General features: G+C 37.2%; 2 protein-coding genes across 2 annotated transcripts; one reads left to right on the top strand and one right to left on the bottom strand.

Annotated features, from left to right (window-relative positions):
• Positions 1 to 6,496: 6,496 nt before the first annotated feature.
• On the bottom strand, positions 6,497 to 7,168 carry LOC110690071. Its single transcript, XM_021866897.1, has 3 exons — positions 7,156 to 7,168; positions 6,827 to 7,114; positions 6,497 to 6,734 (listed from the first exon to the last, which is right to left on the bottom strand). The coding sequence occupies exons 1-3, from the start codon at positions 7,166 to 7,168 to the stop codon at positions 6,535 to 6,537; spliced, it is 501 nt and encodes a 166-aa protein (XP_021722589.1). The 3' UTR covers positions 6,497 to 6,534.
• A 3,543-nt stretch (positions 7,169 to 10,711) lies between these two features.
• On the top strand, positions 10,712 to 17,158 carry LOC110690007 (ubiquitin-fold modifier-conjugating enzyme 1-like). Its single transcript, XM_021866831.1, has 3 exons — positions 10,712 to 11,175; positions 11,521 to 11,582; positions 16,690 to 17,158. The coding sequence occupies exons 1-3, from the start codon at positions 10,843 to 10,845 to the stop codon at positions 16,823 to 16,825; spliced, it is 531 nt and encodes a 176-aa protein (XP_021722523.1). The 5' UTR covers positions 10,712 to 10,842; the 3' UTR covers positions 16,826 to 17,158.
• Positions 17,159 to 22,198: the final 5,040 nt, after the last annotated feature.

Below are 22,198 nucleotides of genomic sequence, written 5' to 3'. Positions count from 1 at the left end.
TGTTGAAATCTTTTCACCAGTCGTGATTCTTAAGTCTGTCCAGATTATCCTAGCGATTGCCGCATATTACGATTACGAAATATGGCAAATGGATGTCAAAATCGCCTTACTTAATGGGATTTTGGAAGAAACTGTGTACATGACACAACCCGAAGGTTTTGTGGTTCCAAACAACGTTGGGAAGGTATGAAAGCTTAAGAAATCTATTTATGGATTAAAGCAAGCTATTAGGAGTTGGAATTTGCGATTTGATGAAGCAATCAGTAAGTTTGGCTTTACCAAGAATCCAAATGAGTCTTATGTTTACAAGAAGGTCAGTGGGAATGGCATCGCATTCCTGGTCTTTTATGCCGATGACATATTGCTCATTGGAAACAGTATTCCAATGCTGGAGGTTGTAAAGACTTAGCTTGGAAAGTGTTTTTCAATGAAGGACTTGGGAGAGGCACATTACATTTTAGGGTTCAAGATCTATCGGGATAGATTTAAGCAGATGATTGGATTAAGCCAAAGTACTTATATTGATAAGGTACTGGCACGATTCAATATGGTGGAAACCAAGAGAGGCCACCTACCCATGTCTCATGGCATAACTCTTAGCAAGAGTCAGAGTCCGAAGACACCTGATGAGCGAGAGAGAATGAATCAGATTCCATATGCTTTTCTTATTGGATCGAACATGTACGCCATGATATGTACAAGGCCGAATGTATCGTACGCCTTGAGTGCTACGAACCAATACCAATCAGACCTTGGAGAAGCACATTGGATTGCAGCAAAAAATATCCTAAAGTACATGAAAGGAACAACAATAAATGTCTGGTCTATGGTGGAAGTAAGGGCATGGTTGTTGATGGTTATACCGACGCGAGATGACTTCAAGTCGCAATCAGGGTACATATTCTGTCTAAATGGAGGAGCATTCAGTTAGAAAAGTGCTAAGCAAAGCACGACTACAGATTCTACAATTGAAGTTGAATACTTAGCAGCTTCGGAAGTAGCTAAAGAGGCAGTTTGGATTCGTAAGTTCGTCGATGAACTTGGTGTTGTGCCCTCAATCAAGGGACCAATAGACTTGTATTGTGACAACAATGGGGCTATTGCTTGAGCCAGGGAGTCTAGGGAACATCAAAAGGTCAAACATGTCATGAGACAATTTCACATGATCAGGGAGTGGTATGCCGGAGGTGAAAACAAGATTTGCAAAGGTCAAACATGCCTCAAGTGAAACACAACAAGCACGTCGAGGCAATGGGAATTAGGATCGTTGGATAGTGGCTCTAATTTCCCTGTTCATGTGTTTTAATTAAGTTTTGGAGATCTTGATGTAAAACACTAAGTTAACCATTCATTTATGGAGTAATTTTAATTTTTGCAAAATTATTATTCCATGTCTATTTAATTGAGGTTTAGAATTAAATAATGAGTCCATTCAATTTGACAATATTTAAAATAGGGTATCAAGACAATGTCTTGGATAAAGAAAGAACATTGAATATCATATCGAAATTATTCCTAATCAAGGTCATTTGAAGGATTGGACGACTAATGACCATGTGAGATTAGTGTGTAGTATGATTTATACCACTGTTTCTTATGCTACAAGGACATGAATGTCATAAATCATTTGCAAAGGTATAAGTTTAGAACTATACCAGATCGACCTATGAGAATACTTTAAGAGATTTAATAATCGTCATAAGTATATTATTCATTATGGCTATTGGTACCTCTTTCCTCATCCATGAGTATTGTAAGTTCTCTTGTTTAAGTACTAGTCTGTTTTGATGTTGTCAAATGTCTGCCATAAAAGGGGACTATAAAGGCAACACTCAGGCGGCTAGGCCTTTTAGTAAAGGAAGCTTGACAATGCAAGAGTGGGAATGTTCTCCTATTAACAATAGGAAATATGTCTTTGTTGTTTACAAGGCCTCTCAAAGAGCGAGACTGTGAATATGCATGGTCGTGCTCAGATGGATTTTAGATATCATCTGTACTTGACAGCCGAACTCGAAATTTTGAGAAACACTTCTGGACGTAATAAGGATAACGATGAATCTTACCTTATAGTTCAATAAGAGGCATTAAGTGACATAGGAAAAGGGCAATACACATACAGCACACTTGTCCGGAAGGAAAAGTAGTAGATTGAAAGGAATGGTGTCCTTCAAACAAGTGTATTATTCCAATAGAAGGTTCGGAATTAATTATGAAAGCTTATTATTCAGTGAAGTCAAGTGATAGGATTGTCTAGCTGGAGGCCACTTCCGATCAGTAAGATTAATATAGTTAATCTTACAGCTTGCTCTAGACTATACCCAATCGTGTAACCGAATTATGGCGACGAATTAATTTGAAGGATTAAATACATCAATAAGGATTATATGAACTCAGACGTCGAATTCCGAGCTTAGAGCGTCGAAACCGAGCGTCGAACGTCGAGTCGATTCAAGGAATCAACGAGACGATAAAATAAGTCAAACAACAAGTCAACACGCAAAGCCCTAGCTTTGCAATGGCCTAAGCCATGCGAGGGCTAGACTAGCAAGGCTGCTAGCCATGTACGTGCTTAAGCCGCAAGCCTAACATCCATGCATGTGTCCTGGCTAGGCGAGCTGGCCGAGCACACTAGCTAGAAGTGCTAGCCCGCAAATATGCGAGTAGGCCTAGCTAGAAACGCTAGCTCGTAAGCATGCAAGCAGGCCTCGCTGACTATTGCTAACACCGAGCCTCGCATCATGGCATAGTAGCGGCCACTGCAACAAGCAGCCCGCATTAATGTGTGGCTTGCTGTTGTGGGCTAGCGTTCCATGGGCTAGCATAGCAGGCCCAGCCGAGGGACCAGGCACCAGCAAGGCAACCTTAGTGCCCAACGCAACCCGCTAGCTGGCCGCATATTGTTGGGGCTGGTTGTTTGCTTAGGGAGCAAGGGGAGTTGTGGTCCTCCCCTTGTGGTCCTCACCTACTCCCTCCCTTATGTTAACACTTGTGGTTTGACTATTACTTAGCTTAATTAATTTAGTTTCGAATTAAATTAAAAGCTTATTTTCTCACTTTACCACTTCTCCCGCATGGAAAGAATATTTTGGGAAATGGAAAAGTTTTGCCTATAAATACCAAGGTTAGGAATTTATACACTTTAGGTAGAACTCAAAAAGGCATCTCCCATAAGCGTGAGAAAACCTCAGAGTTCGTAAAACTCCAAAGTTTGGTTTGGTCTCATCTAAGCACTAAGATATAAACCTTGTTCGGCACGTGGGTGTGCGAAGGAGGAGGATTTGCGCGTGCGTGTCTAGAGCTCTCCGAGGGTCGTGCTCGTGTTCGGGTGAAGCACGCTTCAAGGGTAAGATGGTCTTTCCCTTCTGTAACCGTCATTCAAAGCGCGCCTACGTTAAGCATGTTGTGAATATGCTTAGCACTCATAGGAAGTGGGAATTAACATACGATTAGGGACAAAGCAAAGTAGGGAGCCGCCAACAAGTTTTTAAGGAACTTGTAAATCATTCACGGATCATTTAAGGCAACCACGATTAAGGGACAACGAAAGGCAACAACGATTGACCCGTGAAGGTTACACCCCATTCATAATCCATGAGATTACTGACTCCATATGGTTCAGAACCACGAAAGGAGGATCGGGGATGATGGTACGAAGTGAGTCATGGAGTCACATTCGCCCATATCGGCCTCTACTCGATTCATGTTGTGAAAAGTAATTCCTGCGATCTCAAAGGCATATAAACAAAGATTTAATTTGCTCCAAACTATATTAGGCTAAATTGGTTGAATGTTAATGCAACATATTATTCTAAAATATTATGATCACTTCAATTAACAACAAGATTAAAAAGGAACCTAAACTAGTCGTCCAAATTATCTTATTTGGCGTTATATTCAATTACATGTTCCCTTTAAACATGCAATATGGTGATCATTACAATAATAAAATCATCATTAACCTTGGAAGCAATTCAGCCATAATAACGTTAGTAAAATCAAATCATAATAATAGACCTGATCATGATACTAGCAATAAGAGTAATTAAGTGATTAATTACCCACGTTCCGTGCTTCTTTAAATCGCTACATCATGAATAAATTGTTAGTAACTTCAAGGAAAATAATAAATAATAATGGAAATTAAATTATTAAATTAAACTAGAGTTGACTTGGGGCCAAAACCTCAAACAGTTCTACATTTCACGCCTTGGCTTAAGTTTAGAACCTCGGGTAAAGTATGGACTCCGGGGAGTTCTTAAAGGATGTATGGTGGAAGAATAGGGTAGGCTAGTGTTTAGGCTAGAGCATAGGAGAGAAAGAGAGAATGATTTTTGGTGCCTCGAAACTGAGAAATCAGCCTCGTATTTATAGAAAAAATGTGAAGGGGAAGCACGAAACCCTAGAATAGAAATGCGGCACGGAGGAAAACCTAAAAATTGCCGCGTCACGAGAGAATTTTCCGTGACACGGCGCAATTTCACATGAAACGGCAGGAATTGCCGTGGCGTGACATTTCTTTGACGTGACACGGCAGGAATTGTCGTGGTGTGACATTTCTGTCGTGACACGGCAAATCTGTTTTCTAGATTTCCGTCCAAATTCATTTTAACCCTATTTCTTAATCATTAAGTACGTGATATTATTTATTAATCGGGCTTAATTAATAAATAACGAAATGGATTAAAAAGGGTTTGGGCTGAAATGTGAATTGGACTATGTTTGAATAAATGTTTGGACGGATCTATTGACTGATTTGCAGGCTATGTTTGACTGAATGTGGGTTTTAGGCACTCCCAAAATTAAATACTTGACCTGACCAATAATGGCAGTGAAAGGTTGTTCATCATCGGGTTTGGTTTTAGGGAGACATTTTTAGGTGTCTACACCTTCTCTCTCTCTCTCTCTCTCTCTCTCTCTCTCTCTCTCTATCTCTCTCTCTCTCTCTCTTATGTGTTTATTGGTTTATTAATTGCATGTTTATTTATTAGTTGTATCAATTATGCATGTGGTCCGGGGCGGGTTTTGGTTCCGCACGGTGCTCGCGCACTGTAAAACCCAATAATTACTACGGAAAATGGTACCCTGATTACAAATATTTCATTTCCTACCTTGTTGAAGTTGAAAAGTGTCATTGTGACTGTTTGCATATTCCATACCCAAATTATTATGTTTAGGATACCAAACAGGGAATAATTCCCCTTCATCAAGTCATCAATCTGGGAGTACTTCACCATCACAAGTACACCAACCAGGGGCAAATGGAGGGCAAGAGGAAGGAGAACTAATGGAAGAGAGCAACCATTATATAGATAGTTCCATTATGGAGATTCCTAATCCGAATCCACCCCCATCACCAGTTATTATTTACATTTCTTCTGATGATGATGAGGAGGAGGAGTTTTTCCAATTTAAACAGGAGCCTGAGACACCTGAGCCTATGGAAGATGACGATGACCTTGAATTTAATCCCAGAGTTCCAATTCTTCATAGGATTTCTAGATTTTATTTCTGGTATTATAGTTATTTCTTTTCTAATAGAGTAATAAGTGGCATGGCCACTGTGAGCCAATAAACCTATTGATTTTGCGTAGGTTATTCAACTCATTTTATTTCCAGTCATTTCCTTAATCATTAATAAAATTTACTATTCATTTCTTGCCAAATAATCCGTTTCGTTGCCAAATAATCCATTTCTTACTATACCACTCCACTTATCCATTTCTTACTCAAATACCCCAATCTTCCATTTCAAACTCTGGGAATCATGGGAATTATTTTATTTGTTATTGTTATGCTTTATTAATCAATGGTTGGTCAGCAATCAAAAACAAGTTGATTAAGCTACAAGTTGAGAGTTGTGATTCTTGCAACCTTAAATTAGTAATTTAAATTATATATGTATGCATGCTTGTTGCAATTTAAATAGGATAGGAGTTAAATGTGAGAGCTAACCATAACCTTAATTAATAGAGATCTCTTTTGTTTTAATTCAGGAGATGAAAGATGGCAGGAGCTAGTGGAGATAATAACAATGGAGGAAATGAGTTGAGTGAAGTAGTGAGGCAACTAGCTGCAGTGGCTCAACAATTGACAAGAAACTCGTCTACTAACGGGGATACTCAGGGTGAGCTATTTAAAAAGGTTGCTCAAAGCAAACCACCAACATACCTAGGGGTGTACACCGATCCAAAACCGGACTGGACCTGGACCGGACCTGTTTGGACCGGGGACCTGAATTGGGTAATTATGAGGACCGGGGACCGGACCTGAATTAACAGGTCCGGTTCCGGGCTAGACCTGAAAAATCAGGTCCGGTCCAGGTTTGGACCTGAATGGACCTGTTTTGTGATTTTTTCATTTTTTTTTTATTTTTTTTAATAAAAAACTTGTTGGACCTGCATATGGACCTGCGTATGGACCTGTTTTGTGATTTTTAGACCTGTTGCATAATTAAATAATTACATACAAACCAAAATTATTAATCACAAAAGTACAAAACTACATAAAGTCTATAAAAGTATAAAGTCCCAATTCTCAAACACCAAAAATACCAAAAAAAAAAACATAAATTCGATATGAAGTACTTTTGGCTATCTGAAACACAGGAAACACTCTCTTATTATCCTTCATGCTGCGCCTATAACACTCTGCCATCTTGGAAGCCCTTTTCTTTTCTCCAGGTTTAAGATCCCGCCTATTCGATATGAAGTACTTTTGGCTTTGAGGAAATTTTCCTGCATCATGGCCATCAAATTATAATACAGTAATACATACATGAATTCAAATTATAGACAAACTCTAATGAGGAATGACTAGTTTGTATTACCTTCACTTGAGCTTCCTCTTCTCTCCCTCTTTTCTTTCGTTATTACATGACTTACATCCTCAGTCTCTTCTTCGTCTTCCTTCCACAAAGAATAATCCTCTGATGATGAGTCACAAATCTCAATTTCTTCTTTAGCCACACTACCATGGTTGATGTGGAGATTACTTGTACAAGAGAATCTTCTTGAGATTGAATTGGAATTAATGGAAAAGTGACAACCCTCTTTCTCGCAACCACTCTTGTCAAACACTGACACCTCAAACGAGGAGTCTCCAACAAAACGGAACACTAAGAAGTCATTTGTTTCCACTCCATTGTCACGAACAAACTGTTTCCATCCATCTGTAAACACCAATGGCCTTTCATCATATGTACTCGAGAGTCTGATTTTCCATTTGTGTTTACTTGGCGCTATAAGTGTACACCACGGGGAGAGTTTCTCCTTGAAACACTCCATGAACTTCTGAGGAATATTCTGCAAGAAATGTTCACCAAAAAATTCAATCAAGTGAGCTAATATATATTAATAATATAAGTGCAGTTGCTTTCATAACATATTTTCCTACCATTTGGTGCTCAAAATCGCCATACATGACCTTGAAGAATTGGTGTTTTGTTGCAGGAAGTTCAAACCAATAATTATAATTCTCCGCAATTTTACAGCCTTCGCATTTCTTCCCCATAACTGCAGTGATAAATTTAGGTGACACCGAACATAGAAATAACATAGAAATTCAGACATTATTCATGTTCCCATATTATATGTCAGAATTTACTCAAACTCCTGAAGAATTGGTGCTAAATTGTAAGGAATTCAGACCAATATTTATAGATCTGCTATTTCTCAACCAGTGCATTTTTCTGCAATGATAAGTTTATGCAACAACGCTTATATAATGACTAATAACATAGAATTTATGCATCCGAATGCATAAAATCAACTATTCAATTTGAAGCCATGCCAAAGGTCAATGCAAAGTACTAGATAAACACTAGACTACTAGATGTTTACAATCTAATCACTACTTTCTCTGCTCTTCTGATTTTATTAAACCCTAAAACCCTAAACTTTAAACTAAAAAAAACCAAAAAAAAAAACATAAATTCGAAGATAAACCATACTTGTTATCAATTCTAAACATTAAACCCTAAAACCCTAAACTTTAAACTAAAAAAAAACCAAAAAAAAAAACATAAATTCGAAAGAAATTCGAAAATAAACCAAAAAAGAAAAAACATAAATTCGAAAACATTGAAGTAAAAAAAAGAAATTCAACATGCAAACATCAAATAATCATTATAAGCAATTGAAACATGAATAAACATATAAATTCTAACACTTAATTCATTATTTCGAATACAAAATACCCAAACATAATTAGATAATTTAGATTTACATTAAAAAAAAAATAACTTACCGGAGAAATGGAAAATCGCGCAGTAGCTGTCTCATGCGGTGGTCGGTGGGCGCCTGGGCTTCGCCTGAGAGAGTGAGGAAGGCAGGAGGTGTCGGCGGTGGGCGTTGCCGCGTTGGGCTGAGACTGGAGACAGTGAGCGTGACTGCGTGAGGGAGAGGGGGAGACAGCCTGTTTGTTAGGGTTAGAATGAAATGAAAGAGAACTGAAGCGTCACTCAAGCAGCAGCGTTATTTTGATTTTTGAATTTTTTTTTTTTTTTTTTTTTTTTAAAATACAATTTTTCCGGGTTTCAGGTCCGGACCTGAAAACCCCGGGTTTAGACCGGGTCCGGACCGGAACCGGGAACCTTGATTTTTAAGGACCGGGACCGGACCTGAATCAACAGGTCCGGGTCAGGTCCGGTCCGGATCAGGTCGGTTCAGGTCCGGTTTCAGGTCCGGTCCAGTTTTTGTACACCCCTAAACATACCAAGGTGAACCTGACCCCACTGTGTTAGAGAATTGGTTAAGGAAGTTTGAAAAATTATTCGAGACGGTAGGATGCCCAGAAGCCTCGAAAGTTGGTTGTGCTACTTACTATCTGAGGGGTGAAGCTGACCTTTGGTGGCGGCAAAATGAAGCTACCATTAAGGCACTACCTAGTTTCAACTGGACTATGTTTCAGGAGAAGATTAAGGATACGTTCTACCCTAGTTTCCTACAGAAACAAAAAACTAAAGAGTTTTGTAACTTAGCAATGGGAGAGATGTCAATGACTAAGTACTATATAAAGTTCATTGAGTTATCGAGGTTTGCTAAGGTATCTGTTGCTATTGAAAAAGCAAAAGCTAGAAAGTTCGAGAGTGTATTGACAACTGATCTTCAACTTAAGTTGTGTGGACAAGTGTTTGATACTTTGGATGAGGTCTATGGAAGGTCTGCACACCTCTACGCTTTAGAGTTGAAGAAAAAGAAGGAGTTAGTTGAGAAGAAGGGAAGGACAAGAGAAAGGAGATAGGACAGGACTTTGGAAATCATTAAGGTAACCAGAACAACTTTAAGAAGCAGAAGTACAACCACAATAACAGTAATAACTTCCACCACAACAATAACTTCTACAACAACAACTGTTAGGGTGGAAGAAACTTTAATGGAGTAGCTAAGAACTTTAACCAGGGAAGCAATAGAGCACAGAGGCGTTATTTCTATAAAAGATGTAAGAATGATCACCTTGGTAAAGACTGTGAGGGTAATTTGGTTATTTGTCGTGCTTGCAACAAGTTAAGCCATAGAGAATATGAGTGTTTCTCTAAGGATATTAACCAAAACAAACAAGGAAACAACTAAGGGGGCGCTTGGATTGGGAGTATTAAATTAAGGGGTAATAAAAGTCAAACTAAGCAAAATTAAAGTAAACATAGGAGAAGGGGAGCTAGTGATGATGTGATTATAAGAAGATTTATGTTGTGATGGTGTGTTGATAGGTGAAGAAAGGGAACTATTAATAGGTTACACTAGGGGGAGGGTGGGTAACCTATTACCCTCATTTTGAGGGTAAAATTTCCTCCACCCTTCTCTTTTCCTTATGTCACTACAACCTTAATTCATTCATAAACACCTTGTCTCCCTACAAGAATACCTCTAATCAACTATAATTTACCTAGTTTGACTTTTATTACCCCCTTAATTTATCACCCCCATTCCAAGCGCCTCCTAAGAGGTAATATAATAGTACTGAACATTCTCAGTCGTACTATGTGTTTCGGGGTTTTCTGATGTCCTGCGGGAGAGTTACAATTCCGAGACTGGAACCGGACGCCTGTACCTGCAAAATAACGGAGACTCCTGTGAGCTCCGCCTCCAACGGTCAAGTTAGTACCTGATTAAGGAGTAATTAATGCGGAAATTAAAGTAATAAGGTCTCTCTAGGTGAGAGTGTTTAATGTAGGTAATCTGCTTTGTTAGCGAGATCAGCCGGTTATTAGTGTGTTCCGTAATGTTTCTGTTCTGTTCTCCCCCTTAATGAGGATTAAGGGAGGTATTTATAACCTTGGGAAACGTGCCCATCCTAGGTTTAGGTAAACCTAGGGCCGATTGGGCTTCCCTCGGAAGTTGGGCCTGAGTGGCCGGTTTCTCCATTAGGCATGGAGTATGCCACATGTCGTGACATAACAGGTCCAAGGTGGACAAATAAGCGCGTGCCACGTGGCAAGCCCTGACAGTTCCAACTAGGGGACACTTGGCAGGTCCTGATTGGCCCACGTGGCGCATTCCGATTGGTAGGAGCAAAATCCCCTAATTACTATGTATGCTTCCAGTATAAAAGACTCTTAGTAGTAGTTAAAAAAATTCTAAGTAGTACTATTAGAACTTTCAGTAGTATAAAAGGTTGTTATGCAATTTTGCTTGTATCTAACAGTAATGTATTAGGACTCCCTCCTCTAAGCTAACCAAAGTTTTGACATTTTAAAAGGTAAAAAAAAAGAAAAAATGCTGCCAAAAAACGCAAGAAATATTTCCCAATCGAAACCATATATCATCATCATCTTGGGACACAGAAAGAAAGAAGGGGTTTTGGTTTTACAGAGTAGCAGAGAGGCCAATTTGATCTTGATCAACAATGGAGCAATGGGACACTACCACCAAATCAACCCTCACTAAAATCCCACTTCTCACCACTAAAGCCGGTCCTCGCGACGGCGCTGCTTGGACCCAGCGTCTTAAGGAGGAATACAAGGCGTTGATCGCCTACACTTCCATGAACAAAGCCAATGACAACGACTGGTTTCGAATTTCTGCCGCTAATCCTGAAGGCACTCGTTGGGTTGGCAAGTGTTGGTATGTCCACAATCTTCTCAAGTTTGAATTTGATCTTCAATTCGATATTCCTGTCACTTACCCTGCTACTGCTCCTGAGCTTGAACTTCCTGAACTCGATGGCAAGACTCACAAGGTTAGATTTTGTTGTCTACCCTTTTTTTTTTTATTTGGTGCGAATTGATTTGGGTATGTGTTGGATTTGGGTTTTTCATTTTGATCATGTTCAATTTTGTTTGTGAATTGATGGGTGTTTGTTGGATTTTTGGATTTGATTGTGAACATTTTAAATTTGGGTTTTTTTTTTTTTTTAATTTTGATCATGTTTTATTTTTGGGATTTTCTCTCCTTCCTTTTCGTTTTTGTTGTTTTGATGGGTGTTTGATGGATTGTTAAGTAATTGATTGTGAACATTTTAATATTTAGGCTCTTGTCCCCTTTGTTATTGTTTTGATGGGTGTTGAATTGCTGAATCTTGTAGATGTATAGAGGAGGGAAGATTTGCTTGACTGTGCATTTCAAGCCGCTTTGGGCCAAAAATTGGTACATTTATCTACTCTAATCTTCTTAGCTGTTTGTGTTTTGTTTGTGATTTCTAATTTACCTTTATGTTGAGTTAGAAACTGAATTAACTGCTTGCATTTTGATTATATCCTTTTTGTATCCCAGTCGGTTGGAATCATACTACTTTTGTGTAGAAACTTGCAATTGGTTTACTCAATTGGCTGAATAATCAGTTTGATGACATTAACTATGATGGATACTTCATTCGTTTAGTTAGCTTAATAGAATTTTAGTTGATGTGGACTAGGGCTGGAGCATTGTATTTTGGTTCATATTTTTTATGGGGTTAAATTGAATGTGGAAATTACTTCAAAGCTACAATCGCTTTTTGTATTTATATATTCTCATTACTCATAATTGATTAGCCTTCTTAACCTCTAAATGGCCCGTTTTACAATCACCTGTTACATGGCTTTCTTAGTTCTAAGGAAGATCTATGTTGTGTACATGTTTAATTATTTTAAGTACTATGAATGTGATTGTACAAAGCTTGATGATTTAAATTTCTTTTTTTCTGAGGAAAAGCTTCATGATTTGAATTTTTTTTTTTTTTTTTTTTTTTTGAAATAGTGAATGGCATATTCTTTGACCATACCTTAACTGATGGGTATATCACCTTTGGGTTAGATTGTTGCTTATTGCTTAGCATGGTTTGTTCTTCGATACTTCAAATGTTCAATCCCTTTATATATATGTCTCTTTCCAAATACATTTGAAAGACAATCTTCCTGTATTGCCATGCTGTCTTTTGATTATTTAGAAGGAAGGATGTTAGAGGAAAGAAATACGAAGTAATAAAAGAATAAAAGGACCATGAGAGGAGAGAGATATATAATAAAAAAGTATATAGGATTTCCAAAGTTTCAAAGTGTTACACTTAAAATCAATTGTTGATTTAATTAAAAAAACAGAGGGAGTATAAAAACTTTTGTCTCAAAAGCCTTTAAACTTCCATCTTTGCTCTAAACTTGCTTAGAAATAACTTGTTATGCCCTACTTTTGCACTGTTTAACTTGACTTTGTGCTAAATGTGCATAAATAAATGATGAAATAAACATAAATTTGAACGAAAAAGACAAAATCTGCTCAATTACAACCCTCCTTATAAATAAAGTTACATCCCTGTAACTTACCTCACTAAATGGCTCATGATAATTCTTTCTCATGCCATCTTTGGCCTCGTAAGAGGCGTTTGCGAACAATTGGTTTAACCATAAAACTAGCAATGTTCACAAGTCCTTATTGTGAGTACTAGGAACCTTTTAGGTTGCAATTGAGATTTATTATGAATATACTTTTTAAGTTGTGAGATATGAAATACTTCATTAACTGACTTAAATTTATAGGTAATGCTAGTTTGCCTAGTATCTTTAAAATCTCATAATGACCTATAAACTCCGGGCTTAATTTTCTATCTTCTCCAAACTTCATTACTTCATTCATGGGCAAAACATTAATAAAACTTTGTCATTGACTGGTACAAGTCCTCTTCGTCTCTATGTTTCAAGTTTGCATAACTCTTTTGTTGATGTGGAGAAGATTAAATCTTATCCTCCCAAAGCTTATTAATGTTTTCTAAGATTAATTTAGGGCCATTATACATTTTCACTAGTATCTAATCAACATAAAGGTATATGACACTAACATTTATTTAAGGCTTTTAACGGGTACCATGCCAATACTTGCATGTTTGATATGTCAATAACTCAGTGAAATCAAGGGAATCTTCCCATGATCCTTGTACACAATCTCTTAACATGTCTTATAAAATCTATATAGTATGCTCAACATGATAATTTTTCGTAGGACAAAATACAATAGTCATCTACAATTTGGTTCCCATTGCTCTTTCCAAAAAATTTCAAAAGTTTGAAATGAATCTCGAATCAATATTAGACACAATACTTTATGGAATGAATCTCGAATCAAAGATTAGACACAAAACTTTATGGAACACCATGAAGCATCATCTCATTTTCGTCATAGACCTATGTTAATTGTTCCATCCTTTTGAATATTTCTTAGGATATACATCGTAATTTTGGTTACTATATCAACTATAGCCCAAATGTGATAATTTCCATTCTTAATTCTTGGTAATCATATCACAAAATCGTTTTTCGTTCATGTAGGAGGAAGATTTTTGTGGATGACTATAAGGAATAATCACTTTTGGTTCATTTAGTCGACACCACTTATGAGATTAAGGCTTTGATTGATTAATTGATTGACATCACATAATCCATTTATATAGAATGTCATTTCCACTTGAATATATCGAATGGTTGCACTTTTCTTTGTGGTCTCTTGTACTCACTCTTTATCACCTTCTGACGTGTAAGACACTTTGACACCAACAGTATCATGCTTTATTTTTGGCCACCAACCACCTTTTTTAGATCTTTATATTGCATGTCATTATCTGGCCTTTCTCTATCACTCTTTGTATTTAGTTATCACTTTTTTTAAAAAAAATTCTTGTACCTCAAAACTTTTATCTTCGTGAATCTTGAGGTTCATATATGCCCCCAAAATAACCCTAGTAGAGTTAGTCAATACCCTTAGTGCTGTAGATTAAAGGAGATCAATGAGGGAGGAAGAAAATGGATAAAAATAATCGAGAGGCCTTTACTAGCTAAATCTTCATTTTCAAAAGGGAAAGGTAGTAAAGTAAAATGCGATAATTGTCAAAAGATCAGTCATGTGGAAAAAAATTGTTGGCATATGGGAAAGGCAAAATCGGCATAATGCTTCAAATGTAAAAAATTTAGGCATATGGCTAGGAATTGTAGGTTTCATGCTGATAAGAAAGAATCTATGGCACAAGTGAAGTGACCGTGGAAGAAAATTTGTTCTAGAATGGCGGGTGATTATGTGCACCATGGAGATAAGTGCTCTAATGTCCGAAGAGTATGTTGGTGAGACGTGCATCACAAAGTTGAGGAGATGTGCTTCAATACTATTGAATTTCGAAGCAAGGGAGTGTGATGAAGATAGTTGTGCTTCAAAGTAGCTTAGTATGTTAGCTTAATTCTAGGAATAGTTGTTGGCTTAGTCAAATTAGTTTGTTTTCAATTAAGATTGTAGGGCACTTATTGAGGCATGTGGTAAGCCACCCTCTAAGCACAACTCTACTCTAGGATTAAGTTGCCTTATTTCAGGAATATTTGATCATCTTGTAGCCTATTTAAGAGACACTTTTAATTCATGAATATGAGAATGTTGTAGTAGCTGTTTAATTCCAACGTCAACTATACTTGTTTTTCTTTCTTATTCTCAAACACTATCCACCACTTTTACTACTTCCAAGTTGAACCACTCAAAATCCTTGTAGTGTTTATCACTAATCACTATGTTCTTTGCCTTGTGGGTGATCTTTCGACTATGCACATCGTTAACTACACTTGCCTTACCCTCGTGGTATTAGTTATCCAAATCAATTCCTTTATCAACTATATTCAAATCCTTTTGAGTAAATATTATACTTTAATTATAAATCTTTCAAAGTCCGTTCTTAAATATAATGGCAAAGTATTTTCAAAGCAAATACGATGATAACTAACTTCAAATCATGAATGGGATAATTTACCTCAAACGTTTCATTTGTCATGAAGTATACGCACTAACCTTTGTGGTGTGCATCAATACACAACCTAAACAATTTTTTGAAGCATCACTATATACTTTTAATCCTTCATTCCCTTTGGTTAAAGACAATACATCACGTAGTGTAGTCAATTTGTAATTTTGTATGTTAATTGTTTTCCGTCGACACAAATGTTCTCCTTTTTCAAATAGTGGTCATAGGTGCAATGCTCAAAAAATTGTCCACAAAATGTCCATAATAGCCAGCTTAGCTTTGAAATCGAACATAAAGTACATTCTTTGGTGTAGGCCATCTTTCTTATGACACTAATTTTTGCAGGTCCACAAACACACCATCTTTTGAGATAATGCAACCTAAAAATGCCACTTTTTCTAGTTACATTATTATTAAAATTCCTCTTCTATGTAATCATTCTAATCAAAGTCGAGGCCTGCATAGCCATAGTTATTATTTTCATCCAAAGCATGATCCATGTAGAATTCACAGTTTGTTTGGGTAATGTTAAGGGAGGGAAAAGAAAGGAAGGGAGGTGAAGGGGAGGGAAGGGAAAGGAAGGGGAAGGAAGAAGGATGAGTTTTCCTTTCAAATCGCTCCATTGTTGGAGGGATCATTTTCTTAGAATTTAGTCCCTCCATTTCTCTCCCCTCCAATTCCCTTCATCCCTAATTTATTATCCAAATGAAAGAAACTCCCTCCCTCCATTTCCCTTCCCTTCCTTTCCCTCCATTTCCTTTGATCCCAACACACTCTCAGTGGCAAAATTTGGCCCATCATCTTCCATGTCCTCTACTTGTTATATAGGGAGAGGGTGTAACTCATGCCTCATTTGATATAATCACGGGTCATCAATATTAGGAATATTAAGTGCAACTCTAACTTAAAAGATGTGGAGATGCTTGCATAAGCTCTCCTTCCTCTTAAGACTGGGGTAACTAATGGTTCAACTTGCTGAACAGGCTCTGGAGTAGCGTCCTCCTACACTTGTGATATAGTTGGCATCAGCCTCTTGTTGAAGCCCAAATACATATATAATTGGTGTCTTTGTGTCCTTCCCGCCTCTTGATATTGTTGAATTAATTATTTGTTAATTGTGATTTCTTTTCTCAGAATGACTTTTGTTTCTTTTGCTGGCTTCTGTATACACTTGCTGCCCTGCCTATATTATTGTGCATTGCTGGTAAAGAGGCATTTAGTGTGTGTTTATAAGAATTTGGATTGTGTAATAAGCAGGCAATAAGATACCTCCCAATTCTTTGAGATTGCAATTTGCTTTACTTGTAGCTTTGTTCATGTTTTGCTAATGGTTTACTCTGTAACAAGTAAAATAGATGCATCCCCCCAGGCTAGTATTTCATGGATGCTGCAATTACTGGTCTTCAGATGGCTTTTGTACTAAATTATTTGTTTTGAAACTCCCTCCTTTTTTTCCACTGTACATCTTTTCTACTGTCAATTTACTTTGGATTTTTGCATCTTCAGTCCTCGGTTTGGTATCGCGCATGCTCTGTGTTTGGGCCTTGCTCCATGGCTTGCTGCGGAGATTCCCATTCTTGTTGATTCAGGTATGATCAAGCACAAGGATGATGTTGCCGCCTCTTCCAGCGACAACAGTTAGCTACTCAACTCCCAACTATACAAAAGGGGTTTGGCTGATCACCATAGGTAGTGGAATGAAGAAGTATCAGGAAACTGTTTATATTTGTTTAATTTAGATAACTTTGAGGAGCTAAACTATACTTGGATTGTCACAATGCACAACCAATTTGTTGAGATTTATGCAGTTGATGCAGAGATTTAATATTTTTTTCGCTGACACAGTGACGCTGTCTGTACTGCCTCACCCCTCATGATTCACAGCTGTGAAATCTGTAATTGTGTTTTGTGTGTATGCTTCTGAAGCTTTTAAGTTATTTTCTTTTAAGTATACTATAAAGACCTTCATGGGTAAGATGGAATGGGGGACCTTTATATAGTATATCTTGGAGTGGTTTTTTTTTTGAAAGCATCTTGGAGTGGTTTAATTGTTACCAATATGATGCAAGTTACGAGTTTGTGGGTCGTCGACTGATCAAGTGGTTGTCAATCATTGACATTGGTTGTTTGGAAAGACTAGTAGTAAAGCAAGAGTTGCTGCACTTACTAAAAGTCACCTTTCTTTTTAACTAATGGGTGATGGGTTGGGGATATAATGCATAGTTTTAAATCTGGATGCTGTTGTGATTGCGGTAATGCTCCCTGAACTATTTTAGCAGGGAATTCAGGTGGTTAGCGGCTGCTCAAACCCTATTATATTGGTCATAGTTATATCAGAATATCTTAAAACTTGGTTGCTAACTTGCAAATGGGTGATGTGGCCAAGATTTATCTGAATTCTGCTTGCATACAGATCTTTTGGTTTGCTTTATAGGTATGAAGCCCCATCTTCATCCGAGTTTCTGTCTTGATGGATTATGCTTTGGTAGTTCTCTTCTCGCTGGGGAATAATGCGCTGGATGATTCATTATGTTGTGATTTCTTTTTTTTTTTTAATTCCCTCATAATCAGAGCCTTCTAGTTCTAGACCCCGATTGGTTTGAGATTTGAGGCGAGTTGGGTAATAATCAGATTTGAGGCGAGTTGGGTAATAATCTCCCAATGTGTTGCTGTGTTTCTAAGTTTGAAACCCAAGACGTAGGTTAAACTAGAACAACTTTAATCGAAGCACTTGTTGGTAAGAATGTGTGGTATAATGACTATAATCAGTTAAATTTCTAAGTTCTTGACTTCTTGTTGCTCATCACTTTGCCACTCTACTTGTCTTTATTTTATTTTTTCACGTTTTTTCCTGTCTTAGTTAATATTGTATCTTCTCTTTCGCACAAAATAATTCATTTCATTGTTACTGTTTGTCTCATACAGGAGTAATTTTTTTTAATTTCTCCACTTGGGTCCACATAATGTTTCACACCTTCACCCATATTGTTTTCACTTCCTCCTTTATCTTTTTACATCCATTTTTTCTTTACTACCTTTAACCTCACGACTACCCGTTAGACGATTAATTAGTAAGGTACTGATGAAATGAATTTTAGTGCAATTGTGCAAGTAAAATAACATCCTAGTGTCATAGTAATGCACTTTCTTCCCTAACTTGTAATTTTCTTTTTACCAATACCACTTCAAAAGTTCAAATGAAAGTGATATTTAAAAAAAAAAAATTGAAGAAAAAAGAAGAATTGGGGATTGTAATCATGGGATTGGACTTTGATTTCTCATAATTTCATTTTCACAAGGAAAATTTAAAAATTCTACCATATATTGTTCATATTTTGTACAATACCACCTCATTTTTTTTAAATTGTATATTACCACCTAGTTTTCTCAAAAATCTAATGACTCCCCTATATGACGTCACGGTGGGTCCCACTACCAATTGTTCCTCTCTTTTCCGTCGATTCTCACCTCCCTCCTTCCTTCTTCTTACTCTTTGTCTAATTTTAATATCAATTACAGATCTACTAGGCGTTATTTAGGGTTTTTATTCGCTAATTTGTTCTTCAAGCCAAATGACAATGTAAAATCGAGGATATAATTGGTTAATTAGGATGATTAGGGAAGAAGAAAGGTGATATTCGAAGGAAAATTGGTTAGTAGGATCCACCGTGACGTCATATAGGGGAGTTAAGCAAAAGTGGTGAGAGTTTTTTAGATTTTTGAGAAAAATAGGTGGTAATATACAATAAAAAAAATAAAAAATAAAATAAAAAATAAAAAAACTTAAGGTGGTATTATACAAAATATGAACAATACTGGTATTTTTCAAATTTTCCCTTTCATAATCATCTTTTCTAACTTCTTACCAAATAGGTAGCCTCATCATCTCTATCGAATTTTAAATCATTCATTGTGGGCTTCCATTAGTTCGATTTTCTCATTAAAGAATTTGTGTAGCAATGTTAAACATGTATTATTACACTTATAATATTTGTGAAAAGAAAAAGAAAAAACCACTTATATTGTAATGCTTTAAGTAAATTCTGTGATGCAGTAAAATAGTTCCAACCTTTTTTAATTTGAGTCTTTGAGATTTCATGAGATACCTCAAATATACTACGAGTATAAAATGGGTGTTAGACTTGTAGAAATCCTCTATGATCTCATTCTATGTTTTAATCTAGTATCAATAGTTGTAAATTCTTTGCTTCTAACAACTTGACTCATTAATAAATCTAATGAAATTTTTGTATGGTATTTCATAATCACTTAATCGGCTAATCCTGATATGTAAAATAAGTCAAAAATTAGGAAGAGTGAGGGGGGTGGGGGGGGGGGTGTTCATCGGATCTTCATTTCATTATTAGAAAAAAATTGATTGCACCATGCGTTTTTTGAATGTCAAACTTTATTTTTGATCATTAATTCTTACTAAGTTACTATAATATATAGAAATTAAAAAGTGAGTCAAGAGAGATTTTGTTAGAAGTGTTTCTATATTTTTTCAATGTATTAATTTTTTTATAATTTTTAACAATACACAATTAAAATAGGAAAATTTGGTTTTAATAATCCCAACTATCGCCCATTTACTTTTAATATCCCAACTTTGGGAGTCTCCTCTTTCCTAAACTCTAGCCTCCATTGTTAATTTCGAAGGTACTTCCATCGGATTTCACCGATGGAAAGCCCACAATCTTTGTTTCTTTCAAGTTTTTTCCTTGTTTATTAGGTTATATATAACAATGTCTCCCTCAAAAGAAAGGATTTATCTCCTTCGAAAGACAAGGTTTTTTCGATTTCCTTCGAAAGACAAGGTTTTTCGAACTCTTGCGAAAGACAAGTTGTTATTTGCATTTAATTTGGTCTCCAGTTGTGCGGGGCTACGATTGATTATTGCTCGGATTCGGGTTACAAAATCAGCAAAAGAATTTTCCTTTTCACAAAATTATGAAGCGGCGACGGATCCACTCAAAAAGTCGTATGAGACAACGAATCGAGAATTTGTCGAATTGTTATATTTATATATTTGGATTCTTAGCCCTTCCCTGAACAATTCTTGTTTGATTTTGTTAGATCTACTTTTATTATCGTTGATTGTCAATTGTAGATGTCGTATGGCTTTAATTAATGATATATAATGTCCTTTAGGAGTTCTTTAAAAAAAATAATAAAAATAAATAAAAAATAAATCCCAACTTTAGATTATTATTGAATAATCTCAACTTTAAGGGGTATTCGCTTTTATTGGTCCCAACAGGTCACCTAACTTGCTATAATAGGTTATTAGACATGTGCCATCACCTGATTGGTAAAAAAAATGAATAATCAAATGAATAATAAAAATAAATAGATAAATAAAAAAACAAAAAAAACCAACCCCAATTCCCAGCATACCAGGCCACCTCCGACAGGCGATAGCCCCCCACCTCCGGCAGCCCAACCCCCCGAATCCACTGCCCCTCCTCATCCAACCACCTCGGAACCGCCTCTCCTCCCCTAGACTATCACCTAACTGACTTTCTCCCCTTCCCTAGCCCTAAAACCCAATCCCTTCCCATTCCCATTCCCATTCCCAAGCCCCAAAACCCCATTCCCCCCCTCCCCCCTTTCCAAGCCCCGAAACCCTTTGAAGCTGGCATTTAAAGGCTAAGAAAGGGAGAAGGGTGGTTTTTGTGGTGGGAGAAAGGGGAAGAGGGGTGGATTTTCGTGGGTCGAGGTGTGAATCAAATCGGTTTTCATGGGTGGGGGCCGGTGGGAATCTGGTCGCCGTGGTCGGTTTCAAGGGGTGAAGGTGGGGACGTAGTGGTTGTGGGTGGTTCGGGGTTGCCGAAGGTGGGGAGGGAATGGGGTGGTGGCTGAGTTTTTTTTTTTAATATTTATTTATTTTTTAACCAATAACTTGCTTACACGTGTCCATTGAAAAAAAAAATACTTAGCAAGTTACCAGTCATTTAAAACTAGTAAAAATGAATACCTCCTAAAGTTGAAATTATTCAATAATAATCCAAAGTTAAGATTATTTAAAGCGAATAGGCGAAAGTTGGGATTATTAAAACTAATTTTTTCATTAAAATATTCATCTATAGTCAAATTAGTACATGAGAGAGACGAAGACCATGGAGATGTAAATGGTGCAACTATTTAGTAATGGGTCGGAAGAACTATAAGATAATGCAAAATTATCTTAATATAGGAAAAATGGAAATAAATAATCCCACCTTTGCGTGGTCCGACAATAACGTAACAATCCCACCTTTTGGTTATTACGAGGCAATCCCACCTTGGTATGTCATCGTTTTTTAATGGATCTTGACTTGTTGGTGACCGATTTTTGTAGGTTATATGCCACGTGTCAAATTTTAATTAGTTCATTTCATTTTTTTTAAAATAAAAAAATAAAATAAAAACTAGAAAACAAAATTATAAAAAAGAATAAAACCCCAGCCACCATCTCAGCACCGTGAAACCCTAACCCCTACCCCAGCCACCACCAAAATCGGCCTGCCGCCCTCCTTAACCTCCAAACACGGCCGGTCGACACCCACCCACCAGGGAAAGGGTGGAGTTTTCGCGGGTTTTCAGCAGTTTTTAGAGTGTTTAAGGGGGATTTTCGGGGCTGAGATGGGGATTTTCGGGATGGTTAGGGAGGTTAGGTGGGGTTTTTCGAGGCTAGGATGGAGGTTTCGGGGGTTAGAGGGGGTTTTCAGTGGCTGTAGTGGTTTTCAGGGTGGTAGCTGTGGTGGTTTTCAGGGTGGTAGATGTAGTGGTTATGGTGGTCTCGGGGGTGGGATTTGGGTAGGGGGTGATTTTGGGGGTGGGATTTGGGTAGGGGGTGATTTTGGGGGTGGCTTTTGGTATTAGGGATTCTGGCAGGCCATTTTCGGGGGTTTAGGTGGCTCTCGGCTAGTTTTTGCTGGGGCTAGGGTAAAGGTTAGGGTTTCATGGTGGGTGGTGGGTTTTTTGGTTTTTTTTATTTTTTTACCTGTTTTTGTTTTTGTTTTATTTTGATTAA

The sequence above is a fragment of the Chenopodium quinoa genome, unplaced genomic scaffold (assembly GCF_001683475.1).
Source record: "Chenopodium quinoa cultivar QQ74 unplaced genomic scaffold, ASM168347v1, whole genome shotgun sequence".
Lineage (NCBI taxonomy): Eukaryota > Viridiplantae > Streptophyta > Magnoliopsida > Caryophyllales > Amaranthaceae > Chenopodium > Chenopodium quinoa.
This window is presented reverse-complemented; position numbering and strand designations above follow the sequence as displayed.